At 33.7% G+C, this 23,706-nt stretch overlaps 1 protein-coding gene across 2 annotated transcripts in view; it reads right to left on the bottom strand.

Annotated features, from left to right (window-relative positions):
- Positions 1–389: 389 nt before the first annotated feature.
- LOC149486766 (solute carrier family 23 member 2) overlaps positions 390–23,706 on the bottom strand; it is a 43,424-nt gene continuing 20,107 nt past the window's right edge. The window contains exons 7-14 of one of the 2 annotated variants that reach the window (XM_089698490.1): positions 13,214–13,334; positions 12,708–12,849; positions 9,713–9,826; positions 4,129–4,268; positions 3,554–3,701; positions 3,038–3,256; positions 1,024–1,138; positions 390–597 (exon numbers count right to left, since the gene is read on the bottom strand). In XM_089698490.1, coding sequence (XP_089554616.1) covers positions 510–597; positions 1,024–1,138; positions 3,038–3,256; positions 3,554–3,701; positions 4,129–4,268; positions 9,713–9,826; positions 12,708–12,849; positions 13,214–13,334 — 1,087 coding nt within the window. In that variant the 3' untranslated portion in view covers positions 390–509. The remainder of the gene's footprint in view (positions 598–1,023; positions 1,139–3,037; positions 3,257–3,553; positions 3,702–4,128; positions 4,269–9,712; positions 9,827–12,707; positions 12,850–13,213; positions 13,335–23,706) is intronic. The other variant, XM_089698491.1, reaches the window with a different exon arrangement.

The following is a 23,706-nucleotide window of genomic DNA, read 5'->3' as shown; positions in this document are numbered from 1 at the left end:
GAAGCCTAAATGCTCTTTTAAGATAATTTTGTCAAAAGCCAAACACATTTAGTTACCATGTAGGTACGTACTAGAGAGGGCATCGCTACTACACTATTTGTAACACGAGTTAGAGACAAGCGTCCTAAACATCGCTTATATCACTAACTAGCCGCCCCACGCGCGCCCCGCACCGCCGCGATTGTTGCACAGATTTTGTTCGTGGTATCCTCTCTATACGTAGTAATAATACCTCAATGTCTAAACACGAGTTTTTTATACTCTGACTAAAATTCCAGATAGATGCTTAGCAGCTTAAGTATTTGGAATACTCAAGCATTTATCATCGAATAGAGAATTTTCGATCAAATTCAAAACTTGTATAGGTGTTTAAAAATAAAACACAAAACTCCATAAAATAATCAATTTATTACAATTCAACTATTACATTCTACAATTTCGCCGAAAATCATAAATCTTTGCTCTTCCTTCGGAAATCAATTCCAACTTTTAGTTCTTTCAATATTCTTTCAACTTTCCTTCTTTCGTTTGAACAAAGCTGTGAATTTCCCCGCTTCGTATGTTGGCATGAATGGTAAATATGTTGTCCAATTCCATCTGAAATTAAATAATAACTTTAAAATGGGAGAGGTATAAATTAGTTGTATCAATAAGGACAATATTTGCAAGATTAAACTTTATACTATAGAGTTCTATAAAAAGTTCTACAGTTCTATAGAAAGTGTTATCTAAATATTTTCCTTTTCCAAAAACGCAATCATTGAACGTCCAATAATATATTATGATGTACTTGCTTCCTACGTATTTTAATTAAGATTTAAAAGGGTATAAAATTATTAATTCAATTTTATTGCAAAATAAAAGAACTAAATAATTGAAAATTTATTTTGAGAACGCTAAAAAACTTTTTAAGTAAGTATTAAAATTTTCATAAATTAAGAAACAAATTTCTTCGCGTAGGTATGATACACTACAATTGAAAGCTTTTTATTTAAGAAATAAATAAACATAATATGTACATACCTTCGTATAAAACTCATGCCCACAGGAAAATCGTAAGTATCTCCTGTACTAGCCCCAACAGCTTCGAGACACATTTCTTGAGCCCACTTGTCCAAGCCACGCTCTTCCCGAGTACCTGAGAGACGAATTGACAAACAAAATTTTTTCAAAAATCCATAAAATATTTTTGTAACCAGTGGACAAACTAACGGCAATAACTTTCATCGCATATATTTTATGAAAGAAAAGGTTTTGTTATGTGTGTGTGTGTGTGTGTGTGTGTGAATCTTATCATTCATCATTTCATCTTATTAATTGATAATGAGGTTTATGATGAGGTTTATGTTTAGGATGAAAGCGTCAGACAGACAAACCGCCAAACATCTATCAAATTATTTTAAGTATGCATAGTAAAAGTTATTCACATTCATTTATAAATTATTATCTACTTTTATTGATACTCTGCATACGTGATAGCTGATATCGATACATGTTTGCAATTTATTCAAGTGCTTTTGAATGAAAATACTTTGCCCAATGTATTTGTATTGTATATGAACAAATATTGGAATTCGACAAACAGATAATTGGAGTAAAAAGTAAAAAAAAACACTTATGGGGCCTTCCATAAATAAATTAAAATTGAAAACGAAAAATTTGAAATCTGAATTGGAATCAAACTTAATGTTAAGTTTTTGATTCCAATTGAAATTTCTAATTTTTTGTTATATGTTTATATATCTATAGTGATTATTATAAGAATCAATAAATAAATAATTTTAAATATGTACATTATAATTTGTCTCAAGCTGTACAAAATCCTTAGATTAGAGGACTTAAAAGTTTGTTACACGCTACACATACAAAATAACAATAAAGAAGTTACAAACACAAAATTGCCTTTAGAACCGGTACATTTACGTATTTTGCCAATTTTGAAGTGGGCGGAACATGGAGTGAAATAAATAAAATGTAAAGGAAATTATCGAAAGAGCAAAGGGCAAATGGAGGATCGATGGGCCATCAAATATGTATGACAGATATCTCTAGTAGGTATATTATTGGGATGTTTTTATGATATGTGAGGTAGTTTTCTGTTTTTTGTGCGTATTTGAATAAGTTTTATGAATTGGAATTAATATGGTGGTATATTAAAGCGTAAACGGTTGGATTGACTTTGATGAAAATTGGTAAGCAGATAGGTAATAAGAGTTGATGCGGAATTAAAAACTTTTTAGTTGATGAACTTGTTACATATTATTTAGTTACTCGAATAATAACAAGCAAATACAAAGCCTACAAGATATTATAATATATAGTATACAGTGTGGAAATTTTCGATGGTTCCTGGAGGTACTTGAAATACTGAAGATAGGGAATTTTGCTAAAAGGAAACATTACTTCATTTTTTAAAAGATATAGAACTGCATTCATAGATTTTTCGAAAAAAAAAATTACTTTGAACGGGAATCGACTAACTAAAAATGAAAAAAAAAAATGAAATTTCTTATTTTAATTTAAAATCTATTAAAATCGACTTAGACAATGTTAAAGACAATTAATTCCTAATTTATCGTAAAAATATTTGCTCTTAGAAATAGAAATATCATGGAATTGAACATTTTTTTTTTGTATCATCAACACTATGTCAACATAAAGAACTTTACTAATTTTAACACTATTTAACTTATAAATTGTTCAAAATGAGACATCTTATTACAAGCAAAACAATTGAAAAATGCAAAATAATACCTAATCGAATTTAAATACCGCGGTCTTGCACAGCAAACCTGTTTAAAACGTCCTAATTGTGGTCCTAATTACTATAAAACTTCAATAAAAAAGAAACGTCTAAAAAATAAAATATGTACATTATAATAAATAAATAAATTATTATTTATCTATTACCAATTAAATTCATGTTAAATAAAAAATATTCAGGTGTTACTTTGAGAAAGTTATAACTGGTTGTTCAGTGTTCACGTGACAGACGGACAATTTTTCGTAGACCTTGATGTGCCGATGGGTCACTTACCAGGAATCACATTATCCAGGACACATCCAACCACTCCCCCCACCAGGATGGATGTAGACAACAACACTTGCAGCACAGCATCCAAAGCTTCGAAGCCTGTATGTATGGCATGGTGGGATGACATCCAACGGGTCAGAACGAGTGGAAAGAAAAGGCTGAAGCCAATGATGTACAGGTTACGGGAACTGTTTAGGTTCACGTATTGCAAGGCGGAGAGACCTTAAAGATATTTCAATGTGGTTCATGTCATTCATATAACAGATATTTAGTTCTATATAATTATTGTGTAGACTCGAAAGAAAATACAGATACGATCTACATCAAAATTCATTAAAACAAAGTTATAATGATTGATGTTATTATTCTCACTTCCATTAAAAATCCTGTAAACTACAATTAACACTAAAAAAATTAAAAATCTTCATTTTTACTAACATATAAAAAATCCAATACAACAGAATTGAATTCACGAACGTAATTGTTATAACAGAGAATAAATCCGAACAAAAATCTCACCAAAAGCAGAAATCATGCCGAACATAACACAGAACAGTCCGCCCACAATCGGCTGCGGGATGATGATGAACACTGCACCAAGTTTCCCGATCACCCCCTGGACTATCATCAGACCCGCTGCGTATTGTACTACGCGACGGGATCCTACCTAAGGAATTGATTAAAATGAAATTAATTTTAATTTAGAAATTGATCCAAACTTTTATTAAAAAGTAATTTTTTTGAGATCTTGAATCAAAAAATGGTATTCACCGATTCAGAAAATACTTAGTAAGTATAAAGAAATTGGAACCATATAGATATCTAGAGACTTCAGACTACAGATGGTGATATTTTTAAAAATCAATGTTTTACAATGTATTAATAAATAAGAAAAATAAATAGACATTTGGTTATCATCCCTAAATCACTGGCAATCTATTTCTTAATGCAGTCTTATTCTTTCAAGAAGATTATACCTGGTCTACGTACCCGGTACCATTAAGTATGTACAATTTTGATTATAAATAGCATGACGATTCTAAGGGATGACTGTAAAAGAAGTCCACTATAAATATTTTACAAAAACAGCCAACCTTAGTAACCCCAATAGCGCCAACATTCTCTCCAAATGTGTTGGTCCCGTTGCCGGAGCCCCAGAGCCCCGCGAGTACTGTACCGAGTCCTTCTGTTCCAAGACCGCGGTTGATCGCGTGTAGGGGGGGTGGTGGTGCCGCTAGAGATATAGGTAGAGGTATAGATACAGGTACAGGTAGACTTCTACTTGTACCTGTACATATATAGGTAGGGTGCATTCGATTCGAATTCCAAATGACGGGGTAATAGACCGGGAGATACTGACACAAAATTTCGAGTCATTTGTAACAAGGATGGCGGTTCTACAGGGGTCTTAGTACGCAATGACAAAAAGAAAAATGATGGTGTGAACGCTGGTACCGGTGGCTTAGTCGCGTGGGCGTTTGTCGAACTCGTCGGAAAAATAGGGAAAGTCAAATGATTTGTAACACAAAAATTTTATAATTTACCGATAGCCCATAAAAAAGTAGTAGGCGGTAGTGTCATGCCATACTTTTCCGGTGTGACTTACAGCCCGCCATACCGACGCGAATATGTTGATTTAAATAAAACAATCATTCAACCATTTGTACCAGGCTAACTTTTGCACAGGTAACTATCGTCGTGCAGCCATTTACGAAAATCGCCATGCCATACTTTTCGGACGATTCCAAATGGTCGCCATACCGCCGAAAATCTGCAAAAAATTTTTATTTCGCCATACTTTTTGTACCAGTATTGCATTTGGATTTTTGGAGAGTATTTGATAAAATGTGACCATTATTATATTTGCCATACTTCTAGTAGGGGGAAAAAGTGCTGTCATACTTGAAAACTTAATTTATTATTAATTTATATAAGTGAAGATTTCCAACACATAGATCTTTGAAATTTCGTATTTATATTTGTTGATCCTCAAACTTACAGGAAAAATAAGTGCCATACTGTTACAAATCGTTTGACTTTCGCTATTTTCCGACGAGTTCGACTAACGCCCACGCGACTAAGCCGCCGGTACCAGCGTTCACGCCATCGTTTTTCTTTTTGTCATTGCGTACTAAGACCCCTGTAGAACCGCCATCCTGTTACAAATGACTCGAAATTTTGTGTCAGTATCTCCCGGTCTATAAATGTAATAATGTTAAATTAAAACGTAACTAGTGATTGATTTGAACCCGTTTGTTTTCATGCGATACCTACACGATATCACTATAAATTTTGCGAATTTCACGAAATTACCCCACATACAGAATGATAATTGATTGCATTATACACGGATAGTTATTTATTTATTTATTTATTCTTTATTGTACATTAGGTTTAGGGCTGATTTTTCAATCCTTGTTTAAAACTTATTCGTCGAATAATGTATAAAACTACCATTTTAAAAAACGTATTCTAATTGCCCGTATTAGACAGTTTACGTGACATTTTAATATTATCGTGTAATACTTTATTGGACGGATAAATTTTATCCAAGCATTGAAAAATCGGCCCTTAATCTTATTTTATAATATCTTAATGGATTTAAATGTACAAAAGGCGGCCTTATGGCTTAGTTACAAATATCACGTACAGGTAAATTTGCTAGTGCAGATGAAGGTACAAGTAGAATACCTGTACAGATACAGATGCAGATAACCATGCAGACGCAAATATAGACACAGGTCTATGCACCGGTACATGTATAATTACACGACTCGACAAAAAAATTTTCGTTCTTTGTCCTAAAGTTTATACTATTATTTTCCAGTTAGTTATGCACAAAAACGAAAAGAAAATACCTTTTTTCGGTATAAAGTTTGCTTTTGTGATAGTTATAATAATAATACAAATTTTTCAATTTTTTCATAAATTTTAATTTTTTAAAAAGACCGCGCGGTGAGAGTGGGATATTAACGTTTACACTGTGCCGCTAGATGGCACCCGAGTGGTAAACAACCATCAGGTATTATTTACAAGCCCAGAATAACTTAAAATGTCGTCACGAAAGTGAAAATACGATGCTGATGCATTTTGTTTTATATATGTGGTCAATTTATTAAAGTTCGAGACGTGAAATATGAACTAAAGACATCTCACGTTCTCTGTGAAGCCTATGAAGCATATTTTGACTGTCCTGTACGGAATCAAGATGAGCCATGGGCTCCACATGTTGCTTGTAGATATTGTAAAAGGTGTTTGGAAGGTAAGGCAAATTCCAATTACAAATTTTAAGGCCATGGGCTGCAGGATGTCAAAGTACATATGCTGCATGCTCATTTGGATAAATTTAAAAACAATATGGGATCCTATTCCGAAGAGCAAGGAGAACGTTTCCATCAGGACATCATGAATTTTGAACAACGCTATCAAGGCCAATACAATGAAAACATGATGGGCGACTATATTTGGGGTTTATTGAGAGAAAGTAGCTATGAACATAAAAGAAAAAGTAAAAGTGTGCACTTTTAAGTTATTTTCCACTTTTCTGTAAGCTAATTTGATAGTAAAACTCAATAAAAATAATAAACATTTTTTTTTCAATAGTTTTATTTTCAATCAAAAATTAAAATCCGAGATTTTTAAAAATTTCCTTCAATCAGTCTTCTAAGCACAAAAGCAAAGTTTTTCATGCCATATATTTTTTTTCCGTCTAATTACGACCTAAACTACGAAATTTAATGCTTTGCAAACAAAGTCAAATTTCATGGTGACCCGTTGTTATTATAGATTCAAATGTAAATGCAGAAGCAGATACAAACGCAGATAAAGATACAGTTACAAATATAATTGCGCATAAATTATAAAGGAATCGGCTTTTTGATTTAAAAGCTTTTCGATAAAACAGATTAACTCACACCCATTTTTACGAGAGTATTGATTTGTGATCCAAAATTCAAAAAGTTAAATTAAATAGCGTCAATTTCATAAAAAATGCCCAATTTGCCAAGTTTTGTCTATTGAATGTGCAAAACACGAGTCCATCTCGCCCCTCGACTCAAAACTTTTGTTTTCCCTGCAAATGACAGGGCGTTCCTTAATTAGTTTTGCTTTCAGTGCCTGTAATTTGTACTTTAGATCTATTTAATTACGTGACTTCTGAGAAAAATGTACACAAAGGAAAATTTTAAACATGCCATTTTCGTTATTGTTGTTTATGAACAATGAAACGGATTTGAAACGGATTCTTTTGTGAAGGACACAAAATTCAATTTAACAAATGGTGCGTGCGTATTTGTTAGGAATTTTCAGAAAATTATAAGTATATTTGAGGATTGAATACTTTAATTTGAACCGTTTATAGCAATGAATAAAACTGAATAGCTATTGCGAAACGAGATAAATAATAACTTATATGTAAATTGAAGCATGCAAGTTATTCAGAAACTATTGCAATTAGCTGTGCCGCATCCCCATTCAGATATATTAAAGCAGTCTTCAATAGCAATTCATACTTAACCATCGATTATTATATTTGCTATCAACACAAAAGCAAAGCAACTATATTGTTATCCGTTCAAATATATTTGTAGATAGGATCGTTGTAATTTCCTACATTAGTAAAGGAACATATTATATCATAAGCAATTTTAGAATTAAGAGTTGTTTAATTATGTATCCTTTGTTGGAAATTCAAAACAAAATAAAACTAGAGCTATAGGAAAAATCAAACATGCTACACATCTATTTAACTATAGATTCATGTCCTGTTAGATAACGTAACGGCACCAGTCTTGTACAGATTAAGGAAAAAATTGAAGTTTTTTGCAAATTTCTCGTAGGTTTTTTAACTTTATTGGATATTGTTTAGTTATACCTTTAGTTCAATGTTAGTTTAACGTAACCAATGTTAGAAAAAAGATTACAATGCATAAATAATGAAGTTATTTATAAATTAAAAAACCACTTTTTTGCACCAGTGTTGGACAGTGAAAAATCTAATGATGGACACCCAGTTTTGGACAACATCCAGTTATGAACACCCATTTATGGACTGTACCTAATGTCGTTTCTAAAGTTATTTACACTTGGAGAAGACTTATAGTTATCAATAGAATCTTGAAAATGATGATTGGAATACAATAAATCGGGGATGTATTTATAAAAAATAGTACTTATTAATTATTTTGCATACTTATAATATTTAAAACAGTCTTAATTTCCATTTTCTAGGCAAAAATTGGACAAATGCATCGTTAAATACGAGTTATGTCCGTTAAGAAACACCAATATGGTTATTTTTTCTCAATAAGTCAGGGATGAAAAATATAATTAAAAAAAGTACTGCCATTCCATCCATTTTGGGACTTCTTCTTCTTCGTCATATCACTCTAGGGGGGTAGATGTTACCCGCTTCACGATGTTTCGCCATATCTCTCTGTTTCCTGGCATTCCGCTACACTCGTGAAGTGAATCGCCAATCTGAATCCGCCAGCAGCCTTAATCTGATCGGTCCATCGATATGGATTCCAAATTGTAGCACGAGGCAAAAAGCTTTTTTTAAACTGTTGTCAAGATGGTGTGGATGAAATTTAAGCGTGTGTGCTATATGGTGGTGGAATTTAGCAGCAGACAACGATCCAAACAGTTCATCAGAGAACTCTCTATGATAGATGCGTTACAATACGCATAAGTATGCGACTTCTCTACGCAGTGATAGAGAATGAAGCCGAGAACGAGTCGCACAGCACATAATGACCCATTGTTCTAAAATATATTCTTCATGTTTAGATAGATATTATGTTGTTGGACCCATTAGTGTAATTTTAACAAAAAATATCAATGTCCATTATAGGAACCAAAGCAAATCCAGTCATGGACAATTGTTGTACAATATTGGAACCGTTTGTTTGAAATGGTCGTGATAGGTATATTATTAATCAGAAAGAAAAGACAATACAGAAAAGCGCATGTAATTAATACCTTTAAAAAAAGTTTATTTTCGACATATGTCCATAAATGGATATATCCATAGAATTAAATCCAGTTATGGACACTGATGAATTTTATTTAAACAACATAACCTATCATGATACTAAATCGTGTAATATTTAGTACACTTAACTACTATAAATAAAAGTAATATCAAATTTTGCTGACATTTATACAAAAATTCTTATAACCAAAATTGTGTCCTTACTTCCTTAAGGATTTTCTTAGTAAAAACGGATTTCTTCGAAACGAGTCGCAGCAACTAAACATAACGTTCTGCCATCTTCAAACATTTTGGCCGAATAAGATGAAGTGTCGTATTCTGATAGCTTATGAACCAAACTATTATTTTAAGTATTGCCAAATTATATAACGTTAATTTTGGCCTTAATATTTAAATTTAATATTTATTTTGTCCATTACTGGATGCTTGTCCACCACTGGTGCCGTTACCTTAACCAATTGACAGATTTATCATTTATGTATCTCAGCGTTACACAGGTTAAGATAAAAAACGTATAAACCTTCCCTGGACAAACATTTCAAAACCACAATCAGCTAAATCGGTACAGCCATTCCTGAATTTTAGCGAGACTAACTAAGAGCACTTATTTTTTATACACATAGATAGTAGATATAAAATATACATAGACACAAAATGAAACAAAAACTGGAACAAAATAAACTTACCACACATTCTAGCAGTAGTAGGATAGTAGCTTATCGACTCCACAGTACAGGCGAGGACTCCGGCCAACATGCCCAGTACTCCCGCCACACTTACCGTTGGTGTTCCCCATTGTCCTAAAAAGATATATATAATAAATCTCGTGTCACAATGTTTGTCCTCAATGGACTCCTAAACCACTTAACCGATTATAATAAAATTCGCACACCATGTGCAGTTCGATCCAACTTGAGAGAGGATAGTTTAAACATGTAGGCACCACGGGCGAAGCCGGGGCGGACCGCTAGTATTTATATAGAAAACTAGCTGTGCTTCGCGGTTTCACCCGCATTGCTCCGCTCCTATTGGTCTTAGCGTGATGATTTATAGCCTGCCATCCTCGATAAATGAGCTATCTAACACAGAAATAATTTATCAAATCGGACCAGTAGTTCTTGAGATTAGCGCGTTCAAACAAACTCACAAACAAACAAACTCTTCAGCTTTATAATATTATTATAGATGAGCTAAATTAACCAATATTATTAATGGTTGAAATGAAATTGAATCTGTGTTTAAGTATTAATTTAGCTTTGTTTTAAAGCCAAGCTCGTATAAACGAAATAAAGTAAAAGCCTGCCATGTGATTCAGGAAAATGTAGCTGATGAAAGAAGTTTCGAAATCGGTCATGTTGAAAGGTTTCCAGGTGATTTTCAAGGTCAAAAACACAAAAATTTCCTCTTTATTGTATTATCTAAGTCTAAGAAGTTTGAAATTTGAATTGCTGTATTTTTTTAATAAGTCACTAGGTAGGTGGTGATGACGTTTTTGATAAAAGACCACTATTATTATTTTGTCAAATGCAGAGACCAGTAGCTATCGGTAAACTAATAAAAGCTATATTAGAATCGGTGAAAATTTCATTCAATTCCACGTTTCGCACGTTATTTTATAGATCTAATTAAAAGTAATATAATTTCAAAAAGGTCAGGCTTCTCTGACTCTTAAAGGTAGCATTCGGATCTGGGCGGTCGCGACCCGGCAGCCGCTGCCCCGCAGCCGCGACCGTGGTCGCGCGTACCGCTTCGTAGGGAATTGTATGCGATAGTGTCCGACGCAAGCGACCGAGCCGCGCGGCCGAGGGGCGCGACCTGCTCGCGATTTTGGCAGCGCCGCCGGACCGCTCCGGGAGCAGTACGGTCGCGCTGCTGGCGACGTTTACGGATGAAAACGACGAGTTTTTAGTTGAATTAATTGCTAAAAATCCACCACTTTACGATCCTCGACTCAAAACCTATAAGGATAATGTTATGATAAAATAAATCGATTTTATTCCTCTTTGATGATAGTAAGACCAACATTATTTGATCGTCCTCTTCTTCGTCCTCTATCAGTCTCTTCACGAGTTCTCGCTTTCGTATATTTGACTATTATTTTGACTGAGTGCTGTTTGACTACTGCGCGTGGCAGTCGCTGCCCGGGTCGCGGACGCTGTTATCCGTAAGCTTCTGGCAGCGCCGCACAGCAGTGACAATTTTCCCGGCTGCAGGGCCGCGGCTGCCAGGTCGCGACAGCCCAGATCCGAATGCTACCTTAAGGTAGCATTCGGATCTGGGCTGTCGCGACCCGGCAGCCGCTGCCCCGCAGCCGCGACCGTGGTCGCGCCGTACCGCTTCGTAGGGAATTGTATGCGATAGTGTCCGACGCAAGCGACCGAGCCGCGCGGCCGAGGGGCGCGACCTGCTCGCGATTTTGGCAGCGCCGCCGGACCGCTCCGGGAGCAGTACGGTCGCGCTGCTGGCGACGTTTACCGATGAAAACGACGAGTTTTTAGTTGAATTAATTGCTAAAAATCCACCACTTTACGATCCTCGACTCAAAACCTATAAGGATAATGTTATGATAAAATAAATCGATTTTATTCCTCTTTGATGATAGTAAGAAGCGAACGTTCGAGATATAGGTACGTTGTAATTAGAATTTCGACGTTCATCCCCTATGTAAGAACATGTAATGAATTATGAATTAAAATCTTGTTGATATTCGATCCCAAATTTCCCATATAGATCTAGATATAATACGTATACATATAACGTTAACATGCGTTTTGATTTTAAGCTGTAGTTTTTATTTATTACAATTAAAAAAAATACTGCTTTTATTGTAAAAACAACGAATACTAAAAATATTAATACATAATGATATATTTTCATTCAAAACTAGGTATGCAATTTAAAGATAGCATGCCTGGTAAACAATTATAATTTTAATCCAAACACCCTTTAGATAAGACTGGAGAAAAACATATTTATAATTTCAAACTACTAACTGGCGTTATTTAAAAAAGCATGAAAACAAAAGTATATAAACTGTAAAGCACGCTGAAACCATAATTCTAACATTATACCAAATAGGCATTGTCATGAATAACAATGTAACAAGAATTTGCGACGTAAATCTCTCTCGAATGTTCTTTAATTTAGCCAAGAGACAATTTGACTGTACTCATTAGTGTAAGACATGGTTTGACTTTTAAATCGGCAAATCGTATTAAAGTATAAAATTCTATATATTGTACATATAGTTAAGAATTTAGTTGGAGTATTTTATCGGATTTAAACAAAATATAGAGAGAGAGAGACATATACACTGAAAAAAATATATTTTTATTCAAAATATACGCTTTAGATTTTTTTCAATTTAAAATTCATATAATTTCACTCCATAATACTCGGGTACCGTCATAAGGAAGGTACCCGGTCCTTTGGAAGGCTTACGTGGGGACACGGATCCAACACGCAGGTCGCAGAGGCCTTTTAGAGACCTTTACTGTGTTGTGGGACACCAATTTCACCATTTTTATGTTTTACAAGTAAGTAATTTAATGAATTATTTGTAATGAAATTTCATATCAACTACATCAAACAATAAGCAAAATAATAAATTTTAAGTACCATAACAACATAAAAAAATCAAAAAGCCTAACAAAAATCGCAAAAAATAACAAAAAATCTTACCAGGATACGGCACTCGGAACCACGGCGCGTCTTCTATAATATTAACCTTGAGGTCTGTACGAGCGGGGTGTCCCGGTTCGAATACTCCTGTTATAGTCAGTATCCCGCATATTGCCCACATTATCACTATTGTTAGCAGCACCTGTTAAGTCAAAATATTAATTTTCCCTCTTCTATATAAAGCACAAGTTGCTAAGCATAAAACTCAAGAAGGGCCAATTCGTCTTTTTTTAAATGGTTTTGTAACAGTAGGTACAAGATTTTTTATCGGGGTTGGAAAAAAATTTAGTGTAACATTTTTTCGTTACGCGTGACATTTTTCCGTTATGCGCCATCTTTTTCTTATCCCTTTAATAGTCATTTATCATTATAATTGCACCCTATCTTTTGCATATAACAGATATGTTTTGCATAATGAAATGTTTGTATTCTTGCTAAAGACTAAAGTTACGATTAAAATAATAAATAATAGAAAACTGGACATAAATAAAACAAAATATACGCACTGGAAATAATTTGAATAGCGGAAACCAAATAATGGTGAAACCAACTCCTTTCCTCCAAGCCACTGTGGGGATCTTCACTTCACCCATGCATTGAGAGAATATTGTCAATAGGATGAACGTCCTGGAAAGAAATATCTTTTAGAAGAATAAAAGATTACTTGGTTAATTTTATGAGGAACTAGCGGTCCGCCCCAGCTTCGCCCGTGGTACATAATATTTACGTTTTCTCTACATAAGAACCATCCTCGTACTTCAAGGAATATAATAAAAAAAGAATTATCGAAATCGGTTCAGCCGTTCTTGAGTTATGCGCTTACCAACACATTTTGCGATTCATTTTTATATAAGAAGACTAGCTGTTGCCCGCGACTTCGTCCGCGATTCGGTCGTTTTTCGTCATTCGTCGTTTAAAAAAAATACGTGACACTTTATTTTTGAATGTTCTTAATTGTCTCTTATAAAATTTAACTACATTAAAATTGAATACTCTGATAAGAAAATCTTAAAATCATCGAAAATCATAGACATCGAATATCTGAGGAAAACATGAATGAATGTGATTTAAATTCTACATTTCTTAGTAATTAAAATAATAATCTAAATTAAATGTAGATTAACAGTTTGAGCGCACCATTATAGAATATGTACCTAAGTAATAAATTACGTTAGTTTACATAGTAACTTTACTAAAAACACGATGACTTTCTTTCGCGCTCGGTACCACAAACTAAACATGTTTGTGGTACGTGGCCCGCGTCACTTTACCCCCCACGAGTTCCCCTCCGTTGCTATGCGAAAATACATTCGTCGCCCTACTGTAGGAAAAATTGTAATACTGCGGCCTGGGCGTTAGAACACGCTCAGGGAATTCCTGAGTGCTGATAGACTTCCGTCTATCGGCATTTATACAGATTTTATATTAATATCACCATCTTGAGGAAAAGCTTCTAATGTCGATTTAAAACGCATATATACGGATTAACCTGATGAATTAACATGTTCTAAAATTGTGAAATGAGTTCAGTTTTAAATTCGAGAAATATTGATTTCTTGTATTCGATTATTCGTCGTAGTCGAATACAAAATATATTTAAAGAAACTTAGGTTGGCCTTCAGGCAAAAGGGATCCTATCAAATGATAAACTTGACCTTGTATCTTAAAAGTAAGAATGAAAGGAGCATCTAATAATTGTTGAGCACCAAAGGATCATTTAAATCGCAATACTATAAGAGCTAATATTGTCTAAGAACTGTTTAGATTGCACATGTTCCTCTAAAACTTAAAAGTAGTGATTTCAAAGGTTCGTATCTTCAAACGAAAGCCGACTCCTTACTCCACTTTAAAGCATTACAAAAAGAACATACTACGTTAATATCGCCTATACAGAAGATGATCTGTAATCAATTGTGAGGTTATAAGCAAACCCACTTTTATATTATTTTGTCGGACCACACCACCGAATTTGTAGATTGATCTTCTATGTTTACCTCTAGTCATTAAGACTATGTCGAAATCTGTTTGCAATAAGACGGGCCTCTCGCTATTCGTCCGTTTAAAGAGACCAATAGTTTCAATTCTTAATCTTTCATTAAACAAACTTATTAATCGTTCTTGTCTCAAATAATGGTAATATTCGCGTCCCTACTCTAGTCATTGCTTATGCTCATGTTCATCTTCGAGAGATCGAATAATATTATGGTGCACCCTATTATTTGTCAAACGGTCTTCATATTGAGTAAAAGTTTCAGAATTCTCGAGATAAAATATGACGATCGTGATCAGCTGTGAGACGTAATTCCCTCTCAGTGAGGGTTTCGGTCTCACGGGATAGTACAATATGCCATTTGCGATCAGCTGTGAGACGTTATATATACCCTCAGTGAAGGTTTCGGTCTCACAGGATAGTACATGCCGTTCGCGGTCAGCTGTGAGCCGCAATTCTCGTTGTGAAGCGGTTTCAGGTTCGGCATAACACATGTTGTTTTCGGTCAATAGTAAGCCTCTTATCTCTAACGATCCTTGAGAACTCTTATTTCTCATTTTCTTAACTTTGCTCGAATTTCGATATATAAAGATTTTTTAGGTGGCACTGATGCGGGTGAATAAAAATTAAAACGGACTAAGAGTGTTATAATCTCAATCATCATCATCAATACATATAATAAAATTGTGGAAAAGTGATGTCTGTACAATTAAAATATGTAGAAAAAAATTAGCAGGTGTTATTATTATCGAGAAATCGAGAGAAACCATTTTTTCTCTTAAAAGCTCCCCCCCCTCCCACTTCCCGAACTCCGATTGACCGTAATTTATTTTTCCTTACATTTTTATCATATCCTTTTCTAATGGGTTTCATCCTACTGCGATTTTTTTTTTGTTTCAAAAATTATCTACCCTGGTGTATAGGTAAATTTTCCACATAAAAATGTCCTTTAAATTATGTCGTATTATATTTTTAACCCCCGACGCAAAAAGACTGGTGTTATGTGTTTGACCGCTATGTATTTCTGTGTGTGTGTGTGTGTGTCTGTCTATGGCACCGTAGCTGGCTAACAGGTAAACCGAATTAGATGCGGTTTTTTTTGTTAGGCAGAATATTTTCCGACGCTGGTTCTTAGATAAAGTGTATCAAAATTGGTTCATCCACTTATTATACCTACATAGGGGTAAAAGTGGGAATGAAAAAAATGAAAGTTATAATTTATTTTTAAAGATCGTCGGGAAGTTTATGAAATTATTTATTCCTTTTTCTATACACTTTTCTTCGTCTAAACGGTTTAGTTACGTGCTCTCTCTCTCTTCAGCCTTTAGTAACGTGCGTGAGACAGGAAAGATCTAATTTGGATTTGTTTCTGGATTTGATAAAAACTGAGTATCGATTAAGCTGATCAGCGGCTACTGGCTACACCATAGATTATTAAAAACATCCGTTTAAGAAAGGAAGGAAATAGAATTTGCTCCTCTCCCCCCCCCTGGTTCCTAAAAAATAATATGACATAATTTAAAAGAAATTTTACGTAGAATTAGTTAGGCATTTCTTTTTTTATTTTCGATATTATATACTAATCATAATTTTTAATTACAATATGTAGTAACTATTTGGTATAGGTTAGGCATTTCATTTCTTGATTTTCTTTAATAATTTGGTACGTAAGTTTTTTAGCTCAGTTTAGTAAGAAATTTTAATAACAATTCTTTTAATTATTGATTGTAGTACAACAGTACAGTATGGTTGTACGTATTTACTCAATAATTGTATGTTAAGTAGTAATTCAGCATGGGCGTAGCCACGGTGGGGCTGGGTGGGGCGCTTACCCTGGCTTTGATCTGGTAGGTACTAATTGTGAAGGGGAGTGGGCGTGGGCGTGGGATTGGGACTGAACGTGGCATATGGCGTGGGAGTGCGAGTGGGCGCGGGAGTGGGAGCATGAAAATAAAAATGATTTTTTATTGTTGCCCCACCCTGAGCCCATGGTCATAGGTCCCATAGTCACTATTCCACGCGAACGAAGTCGCGGGGACAGCTAGTAGACAAATATAATCAGAAAGCTTTGAACTCCTAAGCTCAACCATAAAAGATAGACATTTATGATGTCGGGAGATATTTTTTATATAATATGGAGAACATTTCTTTCATACTTGATTTCTGTGTAGCTTTAACCATTAAGATACACGCATTAAGAACGCACACGCGACGAAAGCTTAAAAATGGAGTTGCTGCTCTGCTCACGAATATGAAAAAAAATTGTACCAAGTTTCGTTTAAATCCGTCGAGTAGTTTTTGTTTCTATAACGGTTATACAGACAGACAGACGGACAAACATTTTTGACGTCGATGTCGATCTCTGATCACCTCGTGATAGTTATTTAGGAAATATATTTCATGTGCAGAATTGACCTCTACAGATTTAATATAAGTAGGTATACATATATTTAGATTCCAATTTCCATGTAACGTTAAATTCGACTATATAATAACTAACAGACAACGCAGGTTACTCTCGTTTCCGTAAGTTGAGGCGGCTACATATTCGGTCCTAATAACATGACTTTTTGTGAACGAAACGACAGCGCGGTTTAATTCGATGGCAACACCATCAGAAAAAAGGAAATATTTTTAACTTTGAAAAAATATTATGATTTACACTATTAATACTATTTTAACATTAACACAAAATATAAGACTGTGAGTGTGTAAAAATAAATCCAGCTAGTTTCACATCACACTTAATATGTTTATAATTAGGTATACGACATGAAAATATATTAATTACCAAGCAATAATCATACAGATAAATACTGAACAAAAGTATTAACAGTCAAAGTATATTTTTACTAACAACATGTAAATGATGAAGGAATAATAATTATCAACGAACTAACCTTTTTGTATCAGAGTCCCGCCTCGTGATCGAATTATTAAAACACGAAGATTTTTAAAAATGTAACCAATGAACACAATCAATATTAGATTAACTGTAATGGTGTCTAGTTTGACTTAAAATAATATACATCTACCCTCACTTTTAAAAATGTAGTATATTCACACGAATTATATAAGCGCACCTTATAGGGAAGGGAAGATTTATTATGGGTTAAAGAGTTAAATAAATAAATAACATAATTATATTTAAATTATTAATTTTTAACATTGTGTTCAGTAGTGTTAACATGTAAATTGATTTGATTTTTACGAAATCTCATAGATGGCGCTGAATCAAATTTGTCTTTATAGTACTAAGATTCATTAAACAGTTTCTCTGCCCAAATAACGTAAATGACGTAGTTTTTATAGTGTAAAGCTAGATAATAGCGTGGCTTACTCAAAAACAACATTTAAACATGAGTCTTTAGATTGTACGCTGTCGTAGTTCACGGAATACGTAAGAAAAGTAAAGGTTCACAGCTCCTCCCCCGGAGGTGATAGCATGATAATATGTTTAAAAAAACCTCACACGACCTGTTAGTAATATTCATGCAAAATTTGAAGTCAATCTATGCAGTACTTTTCGAGATTAGCTCGGACAAACATACAGACAAACAGACAAACAGACAAACAGACAAACAGACAAAAATTCTAAAAACTATATTTTTGGCTTCTATATCGATTATAGATCATGGATTATGTATTCTTTTAAAAAAATATTCAATGTACAGTTTTGACTTTCCTACGATTTTATTATATGTATAGATATGCATATGTGACATGTCTTTGGTCGATTTTTTATATTATAGAGCTATAGTAAATTATTTAGCTAGGGACTCTAACAATTTTAAGCCAGGTCAATGTTTTTCATATCTATTAAAGTGAAGTCCCGTGTCCCCAAGTGGGGTAAGGGGCAGATGCATTATCCATTCCATACATCTGTTTCACTGATCGATTTTCTTTAGGGACAAGAAGGTGATTAGCCTTCTGTGTCCTGCCAGACAGACTATTTTTTTCTTCGTCTCCACCGGGAATCGAACCCAGGATATCATATCTACTACATACATGCATTGCAATTAATTAACTTAATATAAAAATTCAGTAACCACTATTAGTAAAATTTGAAACAAATCCCTCATTACAAATTCTATTCCCGTTAAAACATAATACCTATATTATAGACAAAATGTTCTGTTTCGGCTTACTATTATCTGATAATTAATGATCAATTAGTGGTTCAATCTAACCAATATTGAATGCATGTATTTAGGTACATGCTATGTTTAGAGAGTACATTTAAATTTATTCGCATAATACTCAATTCGTATGTAAATGCAACTACACTAGCAGAATATCAGTTTTCAAAGCGTGCATTTCAGTGTAGTATTTAAAGCAATATTCATGGATTAGCGATTAGCGATATATAGAAGAAGAAAAAGTTAATAAAAAGTGTACTTGTGCACATATAACGTGTAGATAATTGTATTACAGACTAAGATATTTATAACTTTTTAAATGGTTAAAAAATTGACTTTAACATACTCGTATGAAATATTTTAACAGATAAAAAAAATGTTAATTAGTAATTATGACAAAGCAACTCTGTCAGTATATAACGGCATACCCAACAAGGCGATTATTCCGTAACTAGCCTATATTTTACCCTACATAAATAAATAATAATACACTATCTTTATTATACAATCGCGTTTCCTATACGCACCTTAACGATAGCCCAACCATCAATGTTTTAAAGCCTTTGTGAACGTTTTCGATATTTCACAAGCAACATTTTCAACGTTTCAAAGCTCAAAAGAACCTTACTTTGTTGGTTCCTGTTAGTGATAGCTTTGTTAGCAGGAAATCCGATAGGAACAAAAATGGTATAAATGTTTATCCGTTATATCCAGTGCATTTAAGCACCGCAAAAAGTAGGTACGAAAATATTATGCGCATATTTTTTAGAATATTAATAACATATTTAATACCTACTTGGATAGACTTTTTATAAATGTGTACTTATATTAAAATTATATGCAGCTAGTACATATACAAAATATGACAAAATAGTAATGTAAAAATATAGTCTATCATAGAACCACTTATGTATGTATTTCGAAATAAATTAACATAAGCATCCGTATTCCCGTAAATGTATGCAAATAATTCCTTGAAGCGATAGTTCACCTACATTTCGGAATTTATGGTAAATACTGTAATATTGAACATATCCTAAACTTCGAGCGTAGAAATTACATATAGAAAGACAAATAGACGCCCGGCACGAGTATGGAACATCAACCTGCATAGTAGACATGTTTGTAATTGCTATATCAAATAGGAACTTTATTTAGGCGGTTAATTAATAGTTAACCAATTAGTTAATCTTCAAATTTATCTCTTCATCATCCTCCTCCATCATCATGGTATCCACTTCAATATAATAATATAATTTATAGATATAAAATCGTTTCGATTCTCAAAATAAAACTAAAACCTATATTTACTAGCCGATCATCCCGACTCGAGATAATATGTTTTATATTTAGTTTTATAGCATTTAAAATGCTTTAAAAATACGAACTTTGTTAAAGAATAGAAAAAATTATATCCCACCTCGTGCTCGAATTTTTTCTATTCTTTCTCGAGATGTTTCCTAAGAACAGATCTTCCTTTGTTTTTTAGTTTCAGTTTTTGCCTTTAGTTTCTGTGATCTGTGGTTTTCGCCCATACTGACTGATGTTACGCCATAAAAAGCTCGAATAATGTAACTTTCTATGGTGAAATAATTTTGACGGCGATCCAACGTTTTTTCTGAGTAATAAAATATATTCAAAAATAGACTTTCCTCTTTACCATATTAATATGTAAAATTTGACATAAACACATCATGAACACTAGGCCCTTTCATCTAATAAATATCTCAGGCAACTAAAAAGTCTCCGTCACCAGAGGGCACTTAAAAAGAACTTTTAATGTTATTGCCCGTAGACGTTTCTCATTAAATTTAATATAAAGTAGCTTAATAACCCTTTGAGAATGAAACTTGAAACTCGGAAAACGTAAGAAATTTATATACCTACCTTGAACTTTAAAATTCTCTGCGAAATAAAAATGACTTATGTTTGAGAAATTTGGAGGCTTTTTCGCATTGAGTAGGTATTTATGTATTATTCCACTGCCCTAGTTTCTGTCCTAAATCGTAAATAAAGGTAAAAAACAAAGTATTATACGTTATAATAGCCTGTTAAATGTTAATCCAGATTATAAATTGCCCGTGTGCTCATTTCATTCTAATCCGTTTAGTGAAATTAATAGCCACTTTTTTTATTCCACTCAATAATAGTAGGAAAGGAAAACATGCATGAAAAGTAACAAAAATAAATTAAACAGATTATAAATAATAAAATACTAGCTGCGCTCCGCGGTTTCACTCGTGTGGCTCTGCTTCTACTTGTCTTAGCGTGATGAGATATAGCTTATAGCCTTCCTCGATCGGCTATCCAACACCGAAATAATTTTTCAAATCGGACCAGTTGTTCTTGAGATTAGCGCGTTCAAAGAAACAAACAAATTCTTCAGCTTAATAATATTAGTAAAGATAACTCATAGCTTACAGATTTAATGAATAGATTACAGATTTAAGCTTGATAAGAACGGGAAGTTTTGTTCAAACTTATTTGTTCGTTGATAGCCAAAATAGTACGTTTATAATCTAGTATCATAGGATACCTATAGGAAGTGTAACACCTTATATTATAACAAGCACTTTATACCTGGTATAGTATTATTTTATCTGTATTCATGAATATATAATAAAGAGCTATAAAAGCAGGACGTTACAACCAAATAAAACATCAATTTTAGATGCGCGATGCAGATACGATCGATACGGGCTCACTTGTTGCGTGCCGCGACCTGGTTGCCATGGCAACGGCCCCTGCCCAGATCAACCTAGCCGGGTATTCTAGGAATTTTTCATTGAGCTAGCTTAGCCCGGTCCGGTAAAAGGCTTTAATTGGGTTATGAGTTATGACGTAAATAGGGCAATGTAAAATATTCAATTTTAGTATCTAGTTGGATGAAGGTAACCTCTTAATAAAATAAATAATTGTGTTTAAGTGAACGTTATAAGTCTTTTCAATGTTTATTTCATCGCTTCGATGAGGGATTTGTCATAGTAGATGTAATATAACCTCCCCCGAAACGGCTGGACAGATTCTCATGAAATTTTTTGTGCATATCGGGTAGATCCAAGAATAGAACAACATGTAGGTATTCTTTCTATATAATAAGTTAGATAGGTCAGCTAGAGTTTTTATTGTTTTTATTTTTTTTGTTGTTATTTTCCTAAGTACTTAATGCATTGTTTCAGATGAATAGTTTTAAGATGTTCAAGTAGCATTATTAGTATTTGTTCAGAGTACCTAGCTTTCAAAGTAGTAACTGGCAGATAGAAGAATGAAAATTTTTTAAAGACAAAGACTATCAAAGCTTATGTACGTTGTGGATTTCACAAAGTTTTTATCCAAACAAATATAATATATTTAACTAGAAAATTTATCAAAGAAACGTTGAGCGCAACGAAACCATAATCTGCAAGATGCAGCGTGAGCAGAGAAAATAAAAATATTTATACAACCCTCGTCGTTCTGTTTATTTCGAAGCGATGGCTTGAGCAATGTTTTATAAAAACGTGAAAACGTTGAAATGCTGTAAAATAAAGTAAAACGCGGTGTAAGCTCAGTTGCATAGGAGAAAATGTTTTTAAACTTTTCTAGAAATCGCTAGGGCATTATCGCATCGACGAAGTTTGTTTCAACAATTTTCCGTTCGGAAATACATCGAACGTGACTGCTCGTTCAGTTTGCAAGTTTTTAATTAGAAGTTATCGCGGTTATGCAAGGTTCTATCGAACTATTTACATATTCAGTGTGGAATCGTGGTAAGACTTACAGGAAAATGATGCTCTGATTAAAGCGCATAGAATTTTGTGTCAGATAATTTGACGACAATAACCGAGAGGAAAAATTGTTATTAGTTTTTACAATAATACATGCATTATGTACCTACCATTTGTATAATGCAACATTGTCTTTGCTATAGTAGCATTTCCGGATTACAATGTCAGAAAGATAGACCTTATATGTCTAAATTCAAGATTAAAATATCCCACCAAAAACATTTTCATATGTCTAAATTCAAGATTAAAATATCCGAAAATATCACATAAGCCAAATCTGTGAACGAAATTCATGAAGCGCCGCGCAGTCCTGGCTCAGCTAGTATAATATGAATGACCAAATCTCACTGGCAAACGTTTTCAATTTCGGCCTAAACTCACGAATGAACATTTATCGGAGCCCTGGGCACTATTCCCGGCGAATTACAAACGAGTATAGCAGAAACGTTTGATTGGTTCCACAAACTTTCAGCTTCGACTATTTATTTGATGTTTGGAAACTATACAAGAGTATAAAGGTACTGTTTGTGAATCTGAGGATGATTGCAGTGCAATGAATTAATTTTTTTTTTTTAACTTTAATGAGCAGGAACCCCGTTTTAGTAATTACGAGTATAAAAAGTTTCTACCTCAAACCGGCAGAATGAGGTGTCCTGCAGATCATTTATTTGCAGGTACAAAGAACAGTAAAACATCTAATTCAGGATGATTACCACTTATGAAAAACCAATAAATAATAGCAACAAAGAAAGAGTAGCCTACTGAAATAAAAAAACGCATTAGCCACTTTGATTTCTAACGATTATTGTGTCTTATGTATCCGAGTGAGAGAAACAATTACGGAAAAAAATATGCAACTATGCAAACTACGACACAAACAAAATAACAAGGACAAGTTTCAATCCCAGAAATCATCTAACCATATAGCTCCTGTGGGGAACATAGCGAAAGTCGAAACATTACTATGCGCCAGAATGGTTTTCAATCAGATTTCAAAGGCTTGACAGTGTAGTGGAAAGGATCAGTCACTAGTGCAAATATTTTGCTTTCCAAAGCAAAAAGGAACTTTGTGTACACAAGGAAGTGGAACAAAGTCCGAAATG

The sequence above is a fragment of the Colias philodice genome, chromosome 8, assembly GCF_061535455.1.
Source record: "Colias philodice isolate Cphi_HAF_F1 chromosome 8, ilColPhil1 Martin Lab GWU primary, whole genome shotgun sequence".
In the NCBI taxonomy this organism is placed as follows: Eukaryota; Metazoa; Arthropoda; class Insecta; order Lepidoptera; family Pieridae; genus Colias; species Colias philodice.
The sequence above is the reverse complement of the archived record's forward strand: the minus strand, read 5'-3'. Positions and strand labels throughout refer to the sequence as shown.